We start from the raw sequence: 24,173 nt of genomic DNA on the forward strand, positions 1-24,173 counted from the left end.
CCCTGTACTCGGCACTGGTGAGGCCGCACCTCAAGTCCTGTGTTCAGTTTTTGGCCCCTCACTACAAGAAGGACATGGAGGTGCTGGAGCGTGTCCAGAGGAGGGCAACGAAGCTGGTGAAGGGTCTGGAGCACAAGTCTTATGGGGAGCGGCTGAGGGAGCTGGAGTTGTTTAGTCTGGAGAAGAGGAGGCTGAGGGGAGACCTTATTGCTCTCTACAACTACCTGGAAGGAGGCTGTAGCCAGGTGGGGGATGGTCTCTTCTCCCTAGTAACGAGCGATAGGATGAGAGGAAATGGCCTCAAGCTGCGCCAGGGGAAGTTTAGGTTGGATATTAGGAAAAACTTCTTCACCAAAAGGGTGGTCAGGCACTGGAACAGGCTGCCCAGGGAAGTGGTTGAGTCCCCATCCCTGGAGGTTTTTAAAAGAGAGGTAGGTGTGGTGCTTGAGGACATGGTTTAGTGGTGGACTTGTCAGTGCTAGGTTAACGGTTGGACTCGATGATCTTAAGGGTCTCTTCCAACCTTAATGATTCTATGATTCTATTCTATGATTCTAATCTAGTCTGCTACGTAGGAAAATCAACAGAAGTGCATTCTTCTGTATGTAGCTTACTGCCGTAGTTAATCACTCTCATTTGAGCCTGATTTTTCCTTTAAAACTGCAGGGCTTTTACACCCAGCATTAGTTCTTACTTTTTTTCAGTACTAGATAAGAGTCATTTAGTACTTGTTATTTTCTCCCTGTGCAAGCAATTATACACCATAATCAAGCTTTTTAAGTCTCTCACAGCAAGATATCATCTTCTGTCCTTTGAATTATTCTTCTGAAGAGCCCTCACCAAATACGTTAAATTATGTACACATGCATATAAATATTATTCAGGAGTACACAAAGTGACCTTTCAAAGGGGTATTGATTGTGGCATTTACAAAAATTATCCTTTGAAGGATATCACCAAACATTAATGAAGTTATTCATAATGTGAGGGATTCTAATGCCAGACTAGCTAGATACAGGTAGGAAAAAAAAAAAGGTAGTTATCATAGAACATGCCTGTGGCCTGGGTTTCTCTTACTCCTCTGACCTAGGACGCATCGCTTCAACTTCCTAACATTAAATATGTCTCATTAAGAGTGAACTCCAGGGACTAATTGTTAGAATAGTCTATGCCAAAAAAATGATATTTTAAAGATTAGCAGCTATTGCATGGCTTCCCAGGCTAGCTCGGGGAAGATATGCTCTGGAATATGGAGGCTTTCCCCCACCATTCCAGAATTTGAAATCCAAAATGTCTTTTATTATTTAGATTGCTTTTTAACAATCTATCTTCCCTGCCCCCCATCCAGTTTCCTTTTGTGTCATATGCTTCTATTATTTTTTCCATTTTCATTTTTTCAAATCTGTAATGAGTGTAATAATAAAGTAAATGTGACTCATGATCGCCATTGTAAAACATACCACAAAACTTTATCACAATTCCTCATGCATTTATCCCACAGCTCTTTCAAGAGGAGTAACTGCCTGAGGATCGTCTCTGCTTTCTTGACTTATATTTCCTTAATTCTGTCAATCTTAGGGGGACTCTATTTCTGATGTAACAATAATATAGTCTTCAAGTGAATAGTGAAAAAGCCACATGCACTTTTCTTATTAATATGCTGTATAAGAAAATCATTACTGGAATATTTTAAATATCTAAGGGAATTTTCTATTCAAACAATTTCAAGTTAGAACCTCAAGTGCTGTAAAAAAAGTGAAATTTACACTAACTAGAATAAGGTTAATTTTCACATGTGGATAATTCTGATCATCATCATTAGATGACTTCCAATATGCACGTAGGCAGCATTCACCGTAGATTATACTTGGTCTTCTCATTTGCTTTCAAGCCTGTAATTAACTATCCTGAAGGGTCTACTGAATTTTTAAACCAATAAGTATTTATATTGTGTTATGAACATTGCAAAATGAGTTAGTAAAAGCCCAAAGTCAGTGAATGTACGTTTAGCAGTGTAAAGCTGTAGCAGTCTGTTACTATCTGAAGAAAGAGCATCTTCATCCATGGATTTTTGAGCAGGTAATTGCATTATCAGAAGAATGAATTTAGAGACAAACGTACTTTCCTTCTTTTGTAATATATCCTTAATAAGAGTAGTGAATTCTGTGAGATGGAGTATGCATATTTTGTCTCAGTAAGAAACACACAAGAAAGTTATCTCCACATTAAGAAACCCCAACTCTTTATAGAAGAATGAAGAAACAAGACAATTTATCAAATGAATAAAAAGTGTTTCATCTTTATGTGATGTTTAGGGAGTCAGGATCTTTCCCAAACAGATCAACAGCAATAGCAAGTCACCACTTACTCTTTTGCTGTAGAAGACAATGAACTATCCAGTTCATAAGTTCCTGCTTGAGTAAGAATTTGGAGAAATGCACTAGGTTTTGCATAAGAGGGAGGGAAAAAAAAAAACCAAAACAACCACAACGCAAAAAAGTCTATGGAGATCAGTAAAAAAACAATTTCCCTTCACAAAGGGGCCAGTATTTCACTTCAGGTGAAAACTTTCCTTCTTGATTCTAAATATCAGTAAGAATATAAAGATGAGATCATTTAAGCTCTGTTATAGCAAATGGTTCTAGGCATAAAGAACTGGGTAAGTGTTTAGCTTTGCAAAAGCAGAAACTCAGCTCCAAGGACTGATTTACATTTGATTTCTCTCAGGGTAATAGGAGCAGAACCTTTAGTCAGGAATTCTAGCTCAGTAGCTTTCTACCTTGAAAAAGTATGAGTTGTTTTGATTACTGGATATAAAGAATCCTCAGAAATTTTGTCATATGCCTTTATTAAATCTAAATTATTTTAATTTCATAATTTTCAAGTACATCTTTGACTGAAAAGTGGACATTTCCATTAAACCCGTTCCCTAATTTGCTATTTTTAGGGATATCAACATTTCATACTTTTTAATACTTTCCCAGTGAGGAACATAAAGAACTACACAGCAAAGCAGCTTTATTTCTGCCCTCGGCTACAGTTTCTAAGCATTTTTTAAAATCCAAGTTTGCCAGCGATGTTCTCGACTTGCAATCGTAGAGAAAGCCTGCCTGAAGACAAGGGTCAATGCACCGCAAACTCATTGAAGTATCTCATTGAAGAGGCTGCACAAACATTTATCATCTTAGCAATATGCGCTTCAACACTAAATACCTTCAATAATTTCCATTACCAAAGGGGGTTTTCTTCCCATTAAACAAATGCAGCTGTCTTGGACAAAATTGCTGAGCTTGTGAAAATAATTCTCAGCCTCTTCATCCAATTAATCTTTTCCATAAACTTAAAGATATTCTGATTCTTGGTGTGCATTTACTCAGCTGCAACAGTACTGAGGTTCTTGGCCATTGGTAACCTGGAGATTCTACTGTAAGTTGGGCCTTTTAGCACGCAATTGTGAACCTGCTACAAAAATCCAACTATAATGCTAAATTAGTAAAAAAAGACTGCAAAGTGCTGTGTGGGGAAACGGAAGCAAAACCACTCAAGGGCACATTTGATCCTATTTACCAGCAATCTTTATATACATATTTTAGGTTTAACTTCGCATTTTGATCTTTAAATTATTTTCAGTTCCTTTGCCCAGAAGGATGAGAAGTTCCAACTTGGAAAGTACGCTCTGCAACATCATTTAGAAAGACGTGACCTCAAGGTTTGTTCCAATACATACAGTCGTAGAATATTATTTCACACATTTATTATGTACCTAAATGTTGGAATATCGCCACATTAAGATAAACACTATTGGGAAGACTGTGATGTAGACTGGACAATTCATTTGAAGCAGCAGGCTCATGTCCTTGCTCAAAACCTTTAAGTAAGGCAATGTCACGTAGGACTGGTATCACAGAACAGAGCTTCAGCACTGCCCCACACTGTAGGTTGAAGTCATCAATGACAGCACAGGCAGGATGCACATATATACGTGGTGTCTTGAAGTGAATGACAAAACTATTCCAATGATACCCAGATTTCATTCAGAACACAATCACACAAATACATAAATCCCTACCTAGTGATAATAAAAACCAGCAGAAATGAAGTCCAGGCTTCAAAGCACAGAAACAGCCAGTCCTTAAGTCTTTAGTGAAATCAAGCAAAGTACTTGCAAGACAAACAGCTGGATAGTCTGCAGTCAACCCACATTGACTGGACCCTACCAGTTCCTGTGTTAGGCCACTCAGTAATCAGACAAGATCTCAGAAAAATTACCAGATTTGCTAGATAGCTTTGATAGTTACATATTAAACAAGTCACCCTAGCAAAATATTTTAGCATTGACACTAAGCAGCTCTGTTGTTCACGACTCCAGAGTGGAAGGCTTGATACTTCACTCATTAAATAGTTCACAGCACTCCTCAAATGCGATTGTGTTGGTAATCCTGATGTCCGGTCCAAATTACAGCAAGCGAAATTGCATTCTGCTTATCTAAATTCCCCCCACAGTATCTATATACAATTTTTATACTTGGCTAGCATTTAAAATGGTAGGTGCTGTTCCACATCAGAGGTTCCTGCCTGTCAGTCTGAAGGGAATCCATTACTATGCATCTCTTGCACTTATTCAAAGGTTTTTGGATTTTGCTTTTGCTTATTTAAATAACCACTATTGCTTGCTGCAGAAAACACTACAGAAATGAAGTTGTAGCACAGTGAGAGATGATGGCAAGGAAAATCTTTCCAGATTGTGAGAGTAACTGATAAAATCACCTTAAATATCTGAAGGTTAAAAATACATAATTTTACACCGTCAAAGTTTTTTTCTTCTATTAAAAGTTATATCTTACTCAAGATACTTTGATCAGTGCCAGGGTTAACAGGAAATCTTAATTTTTTCCACATCCCCATAAAATTTCAAAGCCATTCTTCAATAGTCAGTATACAGTACCAGAAGTTATGAATACATGTTGAAGAGGAGGCATTTGGTGGGAAGCTATTAAGTAATATTGCTTATTTTCAAAATAAAATGAGACAGACCCAAATTATGCTTTTCTTTGGATGAATTTGAGATTCAGTGAAGAAAAGTGCATCTGACAGAAACATAACTGAGGAATGGGACACTCATACTTTGCAAGCAGTATTTAGGAAAAAAGACCACAAGAAATTAAATTATCAGAATTTTATTTCTGTTACAAATTATCACAATCACAATTAATATAAAACAGAGAAAGCACTGAGGAAACTTGTTAGCTACAAGATTTATCGAGGTGTAAAACCTCATCCAAGACTACTACTAGAAAACCTGTGACTCTATGTTAGAGAAAACATTTCTACGCATCAAACACCAAGTGAAAGAGAATAAGCAGCATAGTATAATTGACAGGGATTAAAACACCTTCGTGTTATACAAGTTTCTGAAGGAAATGGAAGTTGGAGTATCAGTTCTACCCAAGAGTCTTGTTTTAAGTAGACCTGTTTACAGTAAGCTATTAAGAAAAGCTTCAGCATAAAACACCAATCTTCATTTTTACTTATCCGTGTTGTTCATATATTAGAGAAGCTATTTCCAAAAGCATTTAGATTCTAGTCATGAAACTTCACACACTCTCTCTTACACTTGCTGCTAAGGCTAAAAAGAATGACTAAAAGGAACATGAGGCTGCATTATTGCTTTGTAACAGGAACTTAGATGAAAATTCTTTATTGAGCTCCAAATAAAACATTGTTGCATCACTAAACAATTAAGAGTTTAAATATACAATTATTTTAAAAAGTGTGTAAGATTATACACTTTAAGGCTTTAATACAAGAAATACAGAACAGGGTTTTCATACTCCGTAGCCTGTCTCATTGTTGTCTAGGCACACGGATAAGTACAATGCTCTAAGCAGTCCGTAATTAACATGGCAGAAGTTCCTGAAAAAGAGCAAAATATAATTTATTTGTATACATGCCGAGACTAGCAACTATGAGTTCTCTGAAGACTGTCAGATTATAAGCAATGGGATCAGGCAATTATGCATATAATAAATGTATGTAGATTTATGGAAACCATTGCTATAATTGAAATTCAGTGCAAATGTAATAAAAAGGTTCAATAAAGGCAAATTAATGATATGGTTAATTATAATCATTAACATTACTTGTTCGACCAGTAACACACAGGAATTGACCAGTGTCAGAACACAAAATCCTACTAGAATGGATAAACACTCCTGGCCTAGTTTGTCACAATGAAAGAAAGGCTGCCTTCTACAATGATTTTTTTTTTTTAAACGTAGGGATCTTTTTAGATTATATTTCCCTCTCTTCAAAACCTAATGGATTTCTTTGCATAAATTACTCCAAAGAAAAAAAACCAACCCAACCAAACCAGAAACGCAATAGCAGAACACAATGCTAGTGCATGTTATTTCAGGAACCGTCAAGAGAAGTTTTGTACTGTGAATATGTAGTTTCCAAGAATATCTAATACCAGCTGTTTGAACTGATGTAGCTTATTGCACACACATGTATAGGACGTGAGAATTGATACAACTTTAAGAGGTATGAAAACACATTTTCTTGGGAGAAATAAGGTCTATCAGTGTGGGGCATTGGAAGAAAGGCGACAATGGATTTAAAATTCATACCACTATTATGCTTAATATATGCAGACTTTTTTCTTAGATGTATCCAATTTAGATCTTGCAACTCATTAAAAGAATCAAATTGGACTAAAATGGTTAACTTTTCTGTCAAGGTGGGCCACAGCTACTTAATTGGAGCACCATATGGCCACTGACTACTCCATCTTCTGTCACAAGCACATCTGGCACACAACCGAAAATCACTTCTGACCATTCGATGGGTCAGGAGGGGAATTTTCTTTTAATTTACTCATGTGACCTGCAACATCCAGTCATATGACATCCTGTCACACAATGGCGCACCCGAACAGCCTCTGCATGATTTGACAGGGACACAATTTTCCCCCCTGCCAGAAGGGAACTTGGAACAATTTAAGGGTTTATAGGACTTCAGGGCAAAGTAGCAGAAAAGTGGCACGAATGCATCCTGATACATTCATCCTCCGTATAGGAGGCAGTAAGGAAAGATGGCATTAAAAAAACAAAAAAACAAAAGTTGGATAAATATTACAGGAGGTTGAATTCACTCCTGATTCACTTATTCATCTACTAGCCATTCCTGCTACTACATAGTTTAGTTTCAACCCATCAAGTTTCATCGTATATGGGTATTATAAAACTTCATATTTGCAAATGAAAACTTCTTTAACTTACGTAACTCATCATATTATGTGATTTAAGATGTGAACAGAAATAGACATTTAGCCAATTCCATTATAAATATTTTTTAAAGATATTTAGATACTCAGTTTTGCCATAGCAGTTCTAGCAGCTGGTATCAAATCTTTGCCCTTTGAGCCCCAGAGGGCAGAAATCTTCTCCAAGCTCTCCTAACCTTAAAAGGGTCCTTTGCTTTAAATCTTCAAAATACTCTCAAAATTGTTCTAAAGCCATTATGTATGTACAAAAAGTTCCTTTAGCCTGTGACAGGAATCTCAAATTTACTGTGGTATATAGAGACAGCGCAAGATATGCAATATTACAAAGTATAGAGCTCTATTTGTCTAAGTCACATCAACTAAAGGCACTGAGATCATTAGGTTAGCAGGAAGAATTACCATTCCAAGTAGGAAATAAAGAAAAAATCTGTTCTATTTGAAATATACACAATCTGAGCTTAAAAACAGTTATTTCTTACTTAATATATTGAGTTCACCAGAAACAGTAGAGCTAGCTATTCTTCAGCTCATGTTTCTCAATGGACTCCTTCTCCTACGTTTGTGCCAAAAATCAGTCTGCTCCTTGTGCAGAAATGCTTGACATTGAAAATCATTCTACAAAATACTTTCTTCAGCTTTGGAAAACCATTTCAGAAATGTTTGCTGACCAGACTAGAGTTTTAAGTTCCCATTTGAGCACTAATAGCATAAAATTACATTCATTTTCTTTCACCTTCCTCTATCCAATGAAATACTTAATTGGTTGAAATGTCAAAGCTACATACACTTTGCAATAAACAAACAGCCAGAGGACAGTGTCCACACACTGGGAGAATTTAATGTCCTGTTTAATTATAGTTTAAAACTATGACTTTTCCCACCAGAATTGAACATAGCCAATGATTTTTGCTGGCCTCCAGCTCAGTACCTGTAATCATTACATAAATTAAAGCCTTGTGTATAAAGAATTAAGGACCTGATCAAAAGCTCCATTATTTCTCTAATAATTTCACAGATGAATAAAGATACCTACCGAAGCATCAGAAGATTAAGGTTTTTGTTCTCTTGGCTGTCCAAGGAGGTGGGTTTCCTGACAAGAGAGAAAGAGTTATTTTTACTAAATTTCAAAGACTTTAAAATAAAAACTAAAGAAAACAATGTAAATCAAACTATAATTAATAGAAACTTAACGATTAACAAAAAGCTTTAGATAACATTTGTAATGTTTAAGTTACTAGAATTTATGGAAAAATAATATATTACAAACTATTGGTTATGAGGTTTTACAGTTGTTTAATAGGGAATAGTTTGTCCAAATTTAACTAGCTAAACTAAGGCTTTTTAGATTACTAACACAAATTAAACGTTTTAAAATGAGAATTTAGGTGTCCTTAAAGTCTTTCCTACATTCTAAAATGAAACTTTCTAAGTTGTAGCCTCCCTGTTTTTATTGGTTATATTAAGATAAATTGAGATTAAAATCTTGTTTGATTTATTTACCTTTGCAAATGAAGACCGTTTTAAGGGTTACACATCCTCTGTCTCTGACGAAAGCGACCTCAATTAGTCAAGTCAGAAAGTCTTTAAAAGCTTTGTGTTTATTGCTTCCAGCACGGAGCGAGGTGGTCATTAACGTACCAAAATTCTCATAAAAATTCCAAAGTTGCACTAGTGAAAAAATGCTCAACAAGATGAAAACTAGTCACATCTTTTTCAGAAAATTCATTAGCTATTTTAAACCATTTTTAACAAAAATATTTTGATTTAATGTGGCACTCAAGCAGATCCATACCATTTGGATACTTTAAACAGCATTTATATCTACTGTGAATATATATATATACATTTAGGTTTATACCATTTTTTTAAAGAAGTTGCGCAGTGTTTAATATGAGCCTTTTATGCTGATCACTGTTAAACGTATTCCTCCCTGTTTACTACTATTTATGAAGTTTTATTATAAGATAAAGCATAAAATTAATCTCACACACACTGATTTTCTTTCAAAAGTTTATTTAGTATCAAGCAAGGGTAAAACTTTGCTTAACACTACAGAACATTTCAAGACTTGAGTTACAAAATACCACATTATTTGCATTTGTAATTTGCTTCCCTTTTTACGCATGTTTGCAAAGAGAAAAACTAGCAAATGGCTGAAAATAAAAACTAAAAACTAAATTGTTGAAAACCTTTAAAATAAAAGGTTACGCTTATGTTAAAAGAATGGACTAACATATTTAGTAAACCTATTTTTTGTTTAACACTAGTTAATCAAAGGTTATTTCTTTTGATCACCTATTTTTTCAAATACAGTTTGGAAATAACAAAGTTCCTTGTTTTACATATCTTTATGTCCAGGTTGTTCTTTCAACAAAATATTTTAAGTTCAGTCCATCCATTCAGATTTTTAAGCGCTTTGATTTAATAAAAAGGGATTGTTCATAGAAAAAATTACTTTGAACAGTATACAGGACTGGTGGAGATTGGATATTTCACAACATCAGACAGTACAATCAGTATCTGGCATATGGCTGGTCTCTGTAGACTCCTTTTGTTGTCCTTGCAGAAGGTGCCTTGTGTCTTGAGTTGGTCCATTCTTCTTGCCCTACAAGAAGGGAAAACATTAGTTAGACCTCTTCCAATGTTCTCAGATGCTGTACTTATTTTTTCCTTATTTAATTGTGAATTAGATAGCGATACTTTATTTACTGAAACCAAGGTGTACAAAGCGAAGTCTAATACTTGAACCATAAAATCTGGGTACAACACATCTATATGAGCTACCCTACAATGCTTTCAGCACATAACAGCAGGGAGTGTGACAGGCTAATGGCCTGTATTTAGGGCTCTGGCATTCAGCTGGACCTGCTTGTTGAAAATACAGAAATGCCAGCTGTAGTAGCAGACCTACAAATAATTATGCTAGGATTAAATGAATGGAGGATATGAATTATGTATAAGCAAATAAGCTACCCTCAGAAATAAGTTTCTTTACATCAGTACCAATTTAGGATTAATTCAAATATGCAATCCAATAGTGAAGAGCCTCAAGTATCACTACAAACACCTGTGGCGTCTAATAATCTAGGGGCAATATTCAACTTTACTGTAAACATACACTTCCTCTAAAATGCAAGAAATAGGAAGGCAGATTATAAAAAAAATTGAAAGGGCAGGGAGATTGCCTGTTTGAATTTTGACGACAAAATAAGTTTGTGAAAAGCTTGTGCTATATTTAATGCTTCATAATCCTACCACATTTTAGTGGTAATAAATATTAACAAAAGGTAGCAAAGTATTGTCCTAATAAATGAGAATCAGACCTACTGTGCCACACATTTACAACAAAAGAGAAGACACAGGATCAAATGCAGACTATAATGAAACAGTACTTAGGTACACTTTAATCAAGTAAACAAATCAGTACTGCCCCTGAGAAAAAAAAAAAAACAATACAAAAAATCCGAAAAGCAAACACCTGAAAACAGTGCACGTGCTTCCATATCTATTTTTGGAGAATTTCCCTAAGCAGAGAGGTGTCTGAGTGAACCCAATGAAATACAGAAACTAAGGGTGGAATCCAAATGACTAGGTATGGTAATCTAAAATGTAGGCATCACTTTACCTGTCTTTCTAGTCAATTAAAAAAAAATAAAAGTAACAGTCAAAGAAACCCTGTACTACTTTGAATGGTAAGGTAACTTCCTCAAACAGTAGATATCTGAAATCAGGTGACAAGAATTCCATAAGTCAAGGGTCCAATTTCACAATCTCTTCATAGAAGTCTCATCCTAGCTACTTTATTTTTAAAAATTTAGGTGGTTGCCTGCAGAGCCTAGGCTATATATCATACCTAGGTGGTCAGAACATTTGCCTAGGAGGTAAAAAGAAAAGGTTCAAATTTGGTGTAAGGCTGAAAGAATTAAACTCTTAACTCAGGCAAGTTCCACAGGAATCTGATAACAGAATAACATACAGGAGAAGCAACCTCTTGTGCTTCTTCATCACACAGAAAACAAGGCTTATATTAAGCAAGGAAAAGAACCCTAGCCTAACAAGCAAAGGCAGCTGGCTGAGGGGTTAGGTTTAAAAATATCTTAGCTTTTAAGCACCGTTGCAAAGAACTGTTTAAACATAAAAAGCAGCCTTGGTTACAGTTTAAGGGGAATACTTGCTTCTTTTCAAGCAATTCATCAAATCAGTAGGGTAAACAGTCACCTTTTTATCAGGTTTCAATTTGGTGCCATTCAGGGCTTCGAATGCTAAAAATACTGATATTCTTCCTACATCCTCTGGATCGGCACCTGAGCTTCTCAGAGGAGGACAAGTTCAGGTACTTCCCAGGAAACCGTTTCCTCCTGGCCAGCACTCAGCAACCATCTGCCCACTATAAGGTCTTACGAATTTTAGTCCAAGGCACCTCATGTTTTTTACATACTGTGAGGATGATTATTTAGTATCTAACTCTGCAATTAAGGATGTACTTGAGGGTCAGCTAGTTAAGAAATAAAGTGTATGACTATTTTTTTGTATATGCAAAAACTTCAGTGGCTGTAACCCATAATCATTCTTCAAGGTATTTATAGTTTTCCTCTTAACTTGAGTAAATACATCACTTAATATTCTGAGTGGCTGTGCTTTGATAAACAGAAAACCAATTTTAAATGCAAAAGCAACGAAAAATCCATATTTTCCTCCTTAAATACTGCAATCCACATTTTTCCCCATCAGTCAACTCTATCTACATTAAGCAGTTTCATACATTTTCCCCCCCCCCCATCAATTTTGCATTCATGAAATAGTCTTAGAAATACCAGGCTTATAATGGCAAACAGTTTATTTTAATGTTGAAATAAAGATTTAACCTATACATCTACCAAGACCAATTGAAAGTGCTAGGGGACAGAGGAATTTCAAGCAACCTCTTCTTTTGATGAACTGACTTTCCTCTTAAGCAAAATAATTAGTTTAAGCAGATGACATTGACAAAACTTCCGTATTAGGTGCATTTATCACAACAGCTTAGTTGAGGCCATTTCATTTTTCAGCAGGAAGCACTTCCAAATGGAGTTCAAGAAACACACCATGGAAAATTTTAAGTACAGCACTGAAGCATCCATTACCCAGAATCACAACTCTTTTACACTAGTTACTAACAATCCTCAAATGTTTGAGATTTGAGTGATCTAGATTATATTTCTCTGATCTCTAGCCAGAGATTTACCATTTATCCCTTAAGCAAAGGTACCTTTTCACGTGCTTTATGCTTCTAATCCGGAACAGATTTCTTTAATTAAACCTGTCACTACCACACTTCTAGCTTAAAAAAATGTGATCTTTACCACTAGCGTATGTTTTTTGCTTCACTACACATTGTTTTGTCTCCATGAGTAACCCACTGCCCTCATGTCTATTAGCTACCTAAACTACTTTCATAAACTTTACATAATGACTCCCTGCTTGATTTCACAAGACTGATGCATGAAAATGAACTAATACAAAAAGACCATAAAAGTCTAAAATGCACTCAATTAGGCCCTGATTCAGCTGAGAACTTCAGCATATTCTTACCTTGTATCAAGTTTCAGTGCCAGTTGTGCCACACTGGAAGCATTTGCTTTCAGCTGCAAACAGCTCCTGAAAAAAGGTCCTACACCCCCATTTTTTTTTCCTTAAATGTCTTTGAATGTGACATGAAAAGGGTACTTGCAGCATGATTTAGATTTTATTTTTCACATGACTATGTTAGCTAACAGACCACAGAAACCTCCTTCAGTATTTTTCTCAATAACCACATGAGGAGCTCTGTGACAGCGCAGGAATCCCTGAACAGCTGTTACCCACTGCAGAACTGAAGCTTGCCTTACAGAAATTCTTCTTTGATTATGCTTTTTCAAGAGTCTACCACCACAGTCATTCAGCTCAAAGCTACTCACCATAAGAGTCATATGTTTCTTCACTCAGTCCATGGCCATAGTCATAGTAATCTGCTCCACTGTATGGGACGAGGGAAGAGGAAGAAGAAATAACAAAGCAGTTACATTTTAAGGAGCCATGTTTATCATTACACATTCTACCTTTGAAAAGAAGAAAGCTTGAAGGATGTAGACATACCCTAAGGTAAGAATTCATGTGACAATGGCATCTTAGGTCTTGTTTGTTCATTAATAAGAGAAAATAAACCCTATTTACTTCCATTTAAGATTTTTTTCATCATTGAGCCCCTGGTCCACAGTGTTAAAAGTGGATGTGCGAATTTTATATTTATAACTATACTTATAGGCAGGAAGGCTGAAGATCTTATGAGTCCCAATGAAAGAAGAGTAGGAGGTGTAGGTACTGAACCTAACTCCTTTGTCTTACAAACTTCATTACCTACTGTTGCCTAGCATTTTGTCTTTGCATCTTTAAATTCACTGATAAAAATGCAAAGGACAAGCAACATGCTCATCAGAGGGTTATATAGTTTCTATATGTGTACAGGTTCCAGTGTCTTCAAAACAAGATAAATGTACACATATGCAAAAGCTATCATTTTAATAGGCAGACAAGAAAGAACAACAGGAACTTCATAGTTAAAAGCAGAAATCTGCAGTCATTAGGATTCAAAAGTATTCATGAATACCATAACCACGGCCTAAAATAGTCTTCCATTTCATAATGGCATTTCTATTTGTATTAAGACCACTGAATGGAACCTGAGGGACAAGCCTTAGTACATACTACTTTTCCATTATGCTTTCATATTTCACAGAAGTACAGCTATGTATAGTCTTTTATATAACTGACAGAACAAAAGTCTATTAGACATGTTTGTAGGGCATCAAAAGCAAGTCTCTTAATTATTTCTTTCTTTTTCTTTCTAAACCCAGCCAGACCCAGGGCTGATGATATTTGGAAAATACAAACTGATGCTACCAAGTCATTACGTTCTGGGTGAGAAGGAAATCACTGTAATATATGTCCACTAGCAAGTAATTACTAATATTGACAAAATGTTTCTAACATTAGATTGATTGCTAACAAAATAAAAAACAGAGAGAAAAGGCAATTTATAGCCTTAACATGCATTAGCAGGTAAAGCAGTTATGTACAAATAACACATCACAATCACTTCTAAACTGACACAAGATAAAGATCATTTGCTGTGTTTGGGTTGTTCGTGGTTTAGGTTTTTTGTTGTTGTTGTTTTGTTTGTTTGTTCTTGTTTTGGGGTTTTTTTTAACTAAAAAGTTTTAAATACCACAAAATAATCCAGGCCAGAAATAATACAGTTCTGATGTGTGCAAATGCATATCTAAAAAGTGTAGATGAGTATCTGTTATTGCTAGTAAAAGGCTTCCTAAACAAAACCTTAACCAGAATGCACTATGAATACCCACAAAAAAGTAGCTGTATACAACCTAAATGTTATCTATGGTTTGTCAGTCCATGTGATGAGGACCCCAGAATAACAAGGACAAAGTTTGAAACAAGAAATAACATAATTTTGCCCTGCAGCAGCCAGTGATAAAACAGTCTTTATTCTGACAACTTAAAACTGACATTCAACTATCCTTCCACACAGTACTTGATATTTATTTTAAGGCTGTCATCAAGTTTAGAAGCCTATAGCAGCTGAGCCCTATCCCCACATCTGTCAATCCTGTCAGAATGACTTTTGCAGAGTTTCATTTCATAGACCTAAAATATCTATTAAGCAAAAAAAGACTCATTTTACAGCATAAAAATTGCAAAATGAATAAACAGAGACAAAAAATCTTTTACTTATACTGAAAGTATATCATGACCCATCAAAATTAATAATCTTTCCAAAAAGTGCAAGTTATAATGTGAAGTAATGTTGCCTAGTCCAATTCAATACTCTCTACTCTGACCACTTCCATTTGTGCTCTATGAACAACGCCAGTGCTCTCTCAATTCAACTGTATGTTAAACAAATGCAAAACTTCAGATAACTTAAAGACTATGACCCAAAGAAAAGGGTACATACAGATGGCTGTAACGAGTTCTGGGTAAAAGAGAAAACATTAAAAAGATTATTTTGTTTCACCTGTAACAGTCTGAACAGCCCATGAAGTTCACAGCCAAACCCAAGATATCTGAGGGTTTTTGGGAGGAATTACAGAAAAATCTAGTACTGTATACGAAGTTATGGCTTACAGAACTATATTTTCTTCAAAGCAATCACCTGCTAAAAGGAAACCTAGTCAAAGGAACCTGCAATATCAAACTTTTGTAAACTGTACATTTGAACTCGTTAACTGAGAGAGTGGAAGTCAATTCTATTGTGAGGAATTAAGTAGGTATATTAATATTCTTCCTCTGGACAGAAGGTATGATGTCAATTTTTGTTTTAAAAGCATCCTTGATATTGATTTTTTTTTTTTAATATATGTTCTCTGATATCTCAGCATTCTGACTGAAGACTATTCAAACTCTATTTCCCTTTAATGGATTTATTCTGGAAGGGAAACCCTTTTCTTCCTATTCCTTTCATTTCCTCTTGTAGAAAGGAGAACAAAAACACAAAATGTGTTCGTTTTCTTTTTCACCTCATGTGCCTCGCTCCTTTCAGAACAAGGTAAAAAACATACCATGGATCCCTTCCTTTTTAACCCAGCAAGACTAAACCAAGTCTGCTTTAAGTTCGTATGTTTTAAGATGTGAAATGTCGTCTTGAAGCCATTTTCTTCAATTTTCTTTTCTTAATTTTTCCTTACTTCTCCAGTTGTCTGCAAGTCGTTTCTCCCTAGCAGCAGATGAGGGCAGTACCTGAAAATTCTGTGATGTCTACTTTGTAGATGGACAATTGCATTACATGGTATAGTCAGGAGAGGTTTAAAGCATTTTCCTAACCATCAAGTAAACAGTAGAACTGCAATCAACACTGGAGTATCAGCTGTGAATCAGATCTTTTGTACATACAGAGCCCTTGCTTACATCTACTTATATTTAACTTCTATTCCCATTCCAGCACAATGTCTTTGGGCTGACAAAAGAGAAGACAGAGATGGAGAGGAGAAAAAAAAAAAAAAAGGATTAGCAAACAACAAATTTAAGAAGTATGTCACTTCTAATTGCTGAGGGCTGGGCATTAATCCTACAATGCTTAAAAGAAGTGTGAAGTGAGGCTTAAGTAGTTTAAATAAGGCCAGGGGAAGTGCCTGTTTTCTCCATTCAAGAAACAGCCTGAGATAGACAAGAGCAACCTCAGATTTTTGCACTGCATCACTGATGAAGTAAAGCCTTAGAGGAGGGTTTTTTTAATCTAGTACAAGAGAGGACTGGGAAGCTTCCTGCCATTTTTCCAGAACCACTGTGCTGTGAGATGTGTCTTAAAATACTTTAATTTAGAGGTATTCAACATAAGCCTTCAGAGGTCTTGTGGAATATGACCTGAATTTCTCAGGCTTTTCTGCTAAGCTGATTGTTTCTGAAAATATCTTGATGAACCATAATAGAAGAACAAATCTTTATGAAAAAAACCAAATAACAGTAACTGCTCTTGACATGATGATTAAGTCTTAAGGAACTCATACCTTTTATACTATGTTAACTATTAGCTTATTCTGTCTAGAGATGTTGGAATATTCTCTTGGGACAGATATCAACAGAACAGTAGAGTTTCAACCTAACACTCGTGAAGATATCAGAACAGGTCATTAAGCTATTTTTGTGACAATCCTAGAACAGGCATGTTAACTACACAGTGCAAGTGTTCTGTAGTATTTCCAAAAAATGCATAAAGGTAGTCAAAGTATATTGTGATTAATGAATGCAATTGCCATGGCTCTTTAGATTTGATACAGGCATCTTTTAGAATTACTATTATGCCATTCCTGTGTTTGAAAGAAAAGTAGTATGGCAGGGAGCCTGATTGCTAAGGGGAGAGTAAGAGGTCTCTGATTGAAAGGTTCTAGTTTACTGGAAAAGCCCAGACTTAAGCACTGACAAGCCTGGTTACTGGGTTTAAGCACTGAGTGAACCGAAACTTTCTTCCTCTTCAGTGAGGAAAAACAGCTTTTGCAACCAGTTCAGCTTCTAGTAACACTTAATATGGGAAAAATGGAAAAAAAAAAAATTCTGCTTTTTCTTTTGCACATTGGTATCACAAGTTACTTTGGGACTGATCCCTTTAGACAGAAGCCAAGGCAGTTTCAGAAAGCAACCAAAAAGCCCTTTGAAACACAAAGGGTTCCTCTTCTGTTAAGAGTAGCTTCACACGTGCCACCTTTGTCCTTCTACACAGAGGTCATAGAACAGCAAAGTAGAAAGAACAAATGAGAATCTCTCTAGCAAGGGGTCTTATACGATAGATTCTGATGATATGACCACGTCCGAAAAGAACTTTCCCACAAGGACAAGCCTCTCTTTGTCATTCCTACCAGATCTCCACACTCAGCTGCTGCTTATATCAAAAAGCATCCGTCAACAGTAAAAAGGAAGAAAAGTGTCCCAAACGTTATTGTCAAGACAACAATCACTGTAGTGAAGCCACAATTGTCTTGAACATGGAGTGGAGTATCTGTTCTTAATGCTTCTGTGAATCATCAGAACACTGTATTCTGTAACCCAGCTTACAGCAGGATAGCATAAAACCAGGATATCAAGAGGAGACCCACATCTTTTCTTGCATCTTGCAGATAGATTTTTATTTAATGCCCAGTTCTGCCACTTCTTAGCAGAAGTTTTTCGTACATACTCTCAATCCCTGCATCTCAGTTTATGCCAGTAAAACATAATGATCTCAGAAAGCAACTAAGACCTGTATGTGAAAGCTTTATAAAATACAAAAAATGATGCAATCTTCCTTAAATTATATCCTATTGTACTCTCATATGGATAATACAAATAGCAGATCATTTCCTATAATCCTACAAGATGACCAGAGTGCCCCCTCAAGGATTCCCTGAGCTATCACTATTTAGAAATTACTTTTTATGGTGGAAATTGTAATAAATTTCACTTCCATAGAACAGTGAAATGCCCTCAGAGGCATCTGCATTCTGGTGCTACCTACCAGGCACGGAACTATGTCTATCTACATATTTCTAGCAGAACACTACACATTTCCCTAAAGTGAACAGTTTTACCATCTGAAATGTCCAGTTATTGCTGTCTGTGAACTCATTCAGTCTTTTTTTCCCCTCAATTCCACTCTCATGTCCTATCTCTCAAAACGGGAAAGGTAAATGGCAAGTAGCAGAGGTGACTGAAGCACACAGCACAAATAAGGCTTCCTTTTGGGAACAGCAGCAGCAGGGACCTATAGCTTTACATTGAAACTACGAATAGAATACAGCAACAATCCATTCCTAAACATGAGAAATGCTAAGTAAAATGTCAAATTCATTACATCAAACAAGAAAGCACCAGCAGAAAAAAACCCTAAAAATTCAGGCTGTGTAAACATCAGCATTTTGGTTTGGCCTGTGAATTAGAACCAAGCCCCAGCCATCCCTACATCACATTTCTCTGGTTTGCAAAGCAGTTTGGGGGAAGTGAACTAGACTGCTATTAGAGGAAACTAAACTGGAAGTCTTAAACTATCCAGGCGTGTACCAAATGTGTTGGAACTGCTAAATGGAGAACAGAGACATGAACCAACACGAACATTAACATTGGAAAAGGATGGTTTTTTTTTTTCCCTTTCCCTCCAGACAGACAAGACTACTCAGGACACTGGAAACGGCAGAGAATATTGAAGATCTGACAGGTATCAAAATCTTTAGACTATCCATTGCAATACTTCAAAGAGCTGTGGGTATTATTGCATTAATTCTTGGTTATCCCTTTTGATATCCCTCTTGAAATCCCTTAACAACATCCTGCATAAGATGTTGTTAGAGATCCAAGATGATGTTACTTTTCACAGACTGGAGTACAAGACAATACTGCCTCTAATACGTCAGCTTCCACAAAAACTGGACAGACTGTATGTCACCATTCTGTCATTGCAAATACTACTCAGCAAGATATACACCATACCTTTTTGTCTTTCTAATTTATTGAAGGAATAGTACAACTTTCATCAGTTTCCTATAAATTTGCTACCTTTACTCATCAGTTGAAATTGAAGAGCATTTGGGAGAAAAAATATCATTCCATCCCATTTTTATGATTATAATTCAAAAATAATAAAAATGCCATCAAGGAATATATTTGGTTAAAGAGACTGTATTTAACTGTTTTCAGGGCTGCAAAAATCATAAGCATCTGACAGATCTTAAAAGCAATGTATTATCATGTCTGAGATCTTTTCAGTGCTTTTCTAATGCCCCTTACACATGCAGGGTTCAAGCCTTGCCTCTCCAAGTACAATAAGGCAGACCTCTTCCGTTAAAGATAATTCAATCCACTTAACTGCTAAGACTTGTTTGCTGGGCTTATGTGGGCTCTACTACTTTTATTAACATGTACGTTCCAAGGACATTGCACCTGACAATTGCACCACAATAAACCTCAAATTCTGATGGTTACTAAACTGTACTTTTCATCATCTGTCAACTGAATGATGCCAAAATTGTGCTTAAAAGTACAATTTACAGCTCCCAGTATTTCTGAAATAAAATACAAGTAGAAGAAACAAATAAGACCAATTTAAAAGTTTTCCTGCAACCATCTCTCTTTTCTAAAGTTGCCCAATTAAATAGGTATTTCCTCACCAACGGAAAGCAGTAAGATTTTTCTTTCCCTGAAAGCAAACTAAATACTACAGGATAGTCTAAGAGAAAAAACTGCAATTTTCAGTTACTGCTAGTAAGCAGACACAGTATGTTGACTGCCAACCAGCAAAACAGTGTCAAATTTTCATCTACAAAAATGTGTTCTGCGACAAAAATATGTTCTGAACTGATGAAGCCTGATTTCTCATGCCTCTCTCATTCAACTAATAGACATTGGCTTCCAAGAAAGTGTGAGTTTCCAGTGAAGTTCCTCCTCCACTCCACACTGGGGAAAAGAAATCTTCCTTATGTATATTCTTCACTATCTACTGCAAGCGTGAATTTATGACGTCCTTTCTCTAGTCATAGAAAGACTATGTAGTCCCTCTTCCTTATCGTGGTATCTCTTAACGAAACCGGTAGAAAGTCTATTATGTAAAATATTTGAAAAGTTATTTCTAAATGAATAGTAACTTTAATTTGTAAGATTTGGAAGCCTGATTATCCAAGTTCTGTCTCCAGAGACAATATATCTAGCAGTGCTGCTGCAGCATCCTGCTGAGGCCTAGCAATTAGATACTCTCCTTCGTTACCTCCATCATCCAAGATTAAAGTACTTTTTTTTTTTTTAAAACATACTGTAATTAAAAATAATTATATGACGACTTCAATTTAAACTATGACTACTTCCACAAGTTACTATTAATAACTACAATATAGCATTTAATGTTTCAAAAATAGTCACTGTTAATGAGTTTTTCTTTCTATTAAGGACTTCTTAAAAGATCTTATTTGACCTATCCATTTCTCATGTTTTCACCTGTGTAATCAGTCAAGGACAAAAATCCTAAATCCTACCAAATACTCATCCTCTGATAATTATATTGCAGTAATTCAAGCACCCAGTTTAAGATGCTGTACAATCACCTAAGTAAAATTAAACCAATCACGCAAAATTAATAATATAATTTTATGAAATAATTCCTTTTTTGGATTCCTCAGATATTGAAAATTTCATGTTACTACTTTTTGTACTACTATACACCTCTAAGTTTTCTCCAACAGGTCTATTTTTAAATGCATTTTCACTTGTTTTCTAAACATTGAGGCATAGTCATAGTTAAGTTTAATAGCAAAGCCATGAAGAAAACTAGAATTATTTTTTGTATCTAAAAAGCATTTTACTAAGTATAATTAGTGCAACTTAAAAGTAATCCTAACATTTCCTAAATAGTGACCCAATCTACTAATGTCAACATGGCGAGGATTCTCAAAACCTTTTCCAATTTTGTGAGTGCAGTATGTGGTATATTTGTGTTAAGACTACTTTTTCCTTTACAGATAAGTTTTTTCCATCATTACACTTGAATTGCCTTAGTCTCATTCCTGTTTACTGAGGTTTCAGACTAGATTTCTGTAAACCAATTTTAAAAAAAAAAAAAGCATGTATGCTAGACTCACAAATAAAACTATCTGTGCTATTGAGACACTTCTGAATATTTTATCTTGCCACATTTTAGTAGGTAACAAAAAAGGAAAGCGACCTATCTCAACCTGAAGAACTAGATCTGGAAAACTGCAGAAGATAATCTGTTCCAATAATATGAGCGTAAAAATTAAGCAGGAAACCACATGGAAGGGATTTCCAGTTAAAAGACATATTAGCTTGTTTATGCTAATACTTTTCAGGCTTTATTTGTGCAGAATTATAACCTCCAATAAGCTCGGACATACCAGGTGTTCATAAGCAACAACTGCAAAATACCAGCCATTTGCACTATCCCCAGAAATCAAACTGCTGTGGATTGATTTGATTTATAAGTCAGAGCATGACATACAAACAGCTACTAGCATTAAAATCCAGAGAATTACATCTTGAAAAGCTACAGTAACAGACACTGTTTTGCATATAATGCATATTTATGCACCCTGGAAATGCATGATTGCTGACAAACTTAACAATGTAAATTTAAAACACTGAGCATCACAAACAAAATGTTAGCAATTAACTTTCAAATACCAATAGCAACACCTCCATAAGCCAATTTCAAATCCATACGCTCAGCTCTTTACGAAAATCCTCCTCTTATAAACAGCAATGTTGTCATCTTTTGTATGACTACTAAGCACAGTTTCAGAATACACCTGAAAATTTAAGTTCCTAGTGGAAAATGGGGAAGGTCTTGCCAAGAACTACATACCAGGAATCAGCTTCTCTCAAAACTAAGGTGCCTCTGGAGTGGCACAAAATCAGGGATTTAGACTTTTAAAGGATTTTAGCAAACCAATTCAGTTGTATTATTTAGGCACCTGTTGAACAATGGCCACTGCTGGATTTCAAGGTGGGGTTTTTCAGTCCTCTTTTCAACCTGATATCCAGTTACTTAGTTCTTAAGTAACTACCACAAGCTACAAAACAAGTTTCCTCAAACCTTTTAAACCACTGGGTCTTTTTGCATAGTCTTCCCTACTTTAAAAAAATTTTATGTCTGGAATCAATCGCCGTCGAAACAAACAGCAAAGAATAAGGCCTCCCTGCATGGCATTCATATCACCGGGTTTTTAGCATGCTTCGGAATTACCACATGGGCAGTTATCTTTTCATGCTTTTACATAAATAATTTAAAATAAAGTTGCAGCACGTACTTCTCACTTCCCAACACATTAACCAATAAACACGTGAACTAGAGGCACTGAACAAACATAGGTATACTAAGGAGAATTTGCCAATTCCTTCAATTCAGATTAGCTTGCCTGGATGGCTCTAAGGTCTACAGGCAACTTACAGGTATTTGAATGTATCACATTTTGGTATAACTAGACATGGTAACAATTATTGTTAGATATGCAAGAAGAGCAACTGAGAAACACTACATTTAAGCCAATGGCACAATGGTTGTTGCCAAGAGAAATCTAGAGCATTAATAAGTGCAGAAACCAGAAAACAGTGCAGAAAACTGTAGACAGTGCCAGCAATTACCTTAAGTCCTAATATTTCCCCTTTTATATCAGTGTATAGATTAATTTCTCCTGCAATGGAGTGAAGGTGAGATCACCAAGACTAAAGACCTAAGCCAGCTTTTAAATTATAAATTCTAATTAAACACAAAATGACTACAGTACTACACGAATGACTTATTTTTGCCACTAAACAGACACAGGTATACAGTTATACAAACTATTCCTTTTACAGTTGAGACTGCTGATCTCTGTTGTAGGTAAAAAAACCCCAAACAAAAAAACAATAAAGCTAGCTAAAAGCAGGGCTTTTTTTTTTTTTTTTTTCAGGAAAAGTCATATCCAGTTTTAAATACTAGCAGACAAGCCTAAAGAAGTTATTTCAAACTTCTGAGTGCCATGAAGCAAACAGATGGGGTTCTCCACATTTTTCTGTACTACAGTAACTGTGTTAGCCATTCTCTCTTGATAGTAAACTTAAAAGCACACAGTAAACCTTTAATGCTGTTGGAGAGGTAACAAACCCAGCCCCCTTTCTCGGCAACCTTGTCACATAATCTGAATTTTAGTAACAAACCTCATTCTCTGGCATGTTAACTCTCTGCAGCATCTGTCACTGCTCTGAATGGTTGATCATAAGTACCTCTGTAGTCATCTCAATGCTATTAAGCAGATGGCAGCGCTAAATCCGAATGATGTAGTACATCTCCCTGGTGGACTTTGTTTCCATACACTACCATTATTCTACAATTCCTCAGTGATAAATCTTACGTATTCTAGAGAACATTAAACAGGGAACTGACAGTGCCAATTGATTTATTAGCATCCATTTCCCTTTGCCCTATTATTGTCTTCACAAACACTTGTGCAGATCATGTATGGAGCCACTAAGGGACGAAAGCACTTTTGCTCAATTTGAAATGTATTTCAGAGATTTAAAATAAACAGAGTTTTTCTTCATGCTGAAAACGTTTAAATTGATCTACAAATTTAAATAAAGACCCAACTAAGTGCTCCTGCTTCCTCCACAATATTCTCTTGAGTTTTCATAATAAAATTGGTCTAGCATTAACATCAGGCCATTAAAAACACCCACGACTTTCTGCAATAAATCCAAGTAAAGGATTACAGGTCTAGACAAATTTAGAGAAGTCCTTTAAGAGTCAGCTTGGTTGTGTAAGTAAGCATGCATATGCACTAGTCAGGGGAGCTGACAAATCTGACATAAGAAAAAATCAGCGCGGGCAGTCACATGAGCATGG

The 24,173-nt window shown here is 35.8% G+C and overlaps 1 protein-coding gene across 3 annotated transcripts in view; it reads right to left on the reverse strand.

Moving 5' to 3' along the window:
• Positions 1-8,338: 8,338 nt before the first annotated feature.
• The window catches only part of KHDRBS3 (KH RNA binding domain containing, signal transduction associated 3), a 92,613-nt gene continuing 76,778 nt past the window's right edge, over positions 8,339-24,173 (reverse strand). For 2 of the 3 annotated variants that reach the window (XM_082306783.1, XM_082306782.1), the window contains 2 exons: positions 13,222-13,280; positions 9,627-9,890 (listed from right to left, as the gene is read on the reverse strand). In XM_082306783.1, coding sequence (XP_082162909.1) covers positions 9,799-9,890; positions 13,222-13,280 — 151 coding nt within the window. In that variant the 3' untranslated portion in view covers positions 9,627-9,798. Of the gene's footprint in view, positions 8,376-9,626; positions 9,891-13,221; positions 13,281-24,173 lie in introns of those variants that run through there. The other variant, XR_014227657.1, reaches the window with a different exon arrangement.

Source organism: Platalea leucorodia (genome assembly GCF_965183815.1).
Source record: "Platalea leucorodia genome assembly, chromosome: 1".
NCBI classification, from domain to species: Eukaryota; Metazoa; Chordata; class Aves; order Pelecaniformes; family Threskiornithidae; genus Platalea; species Platalea leucorodia.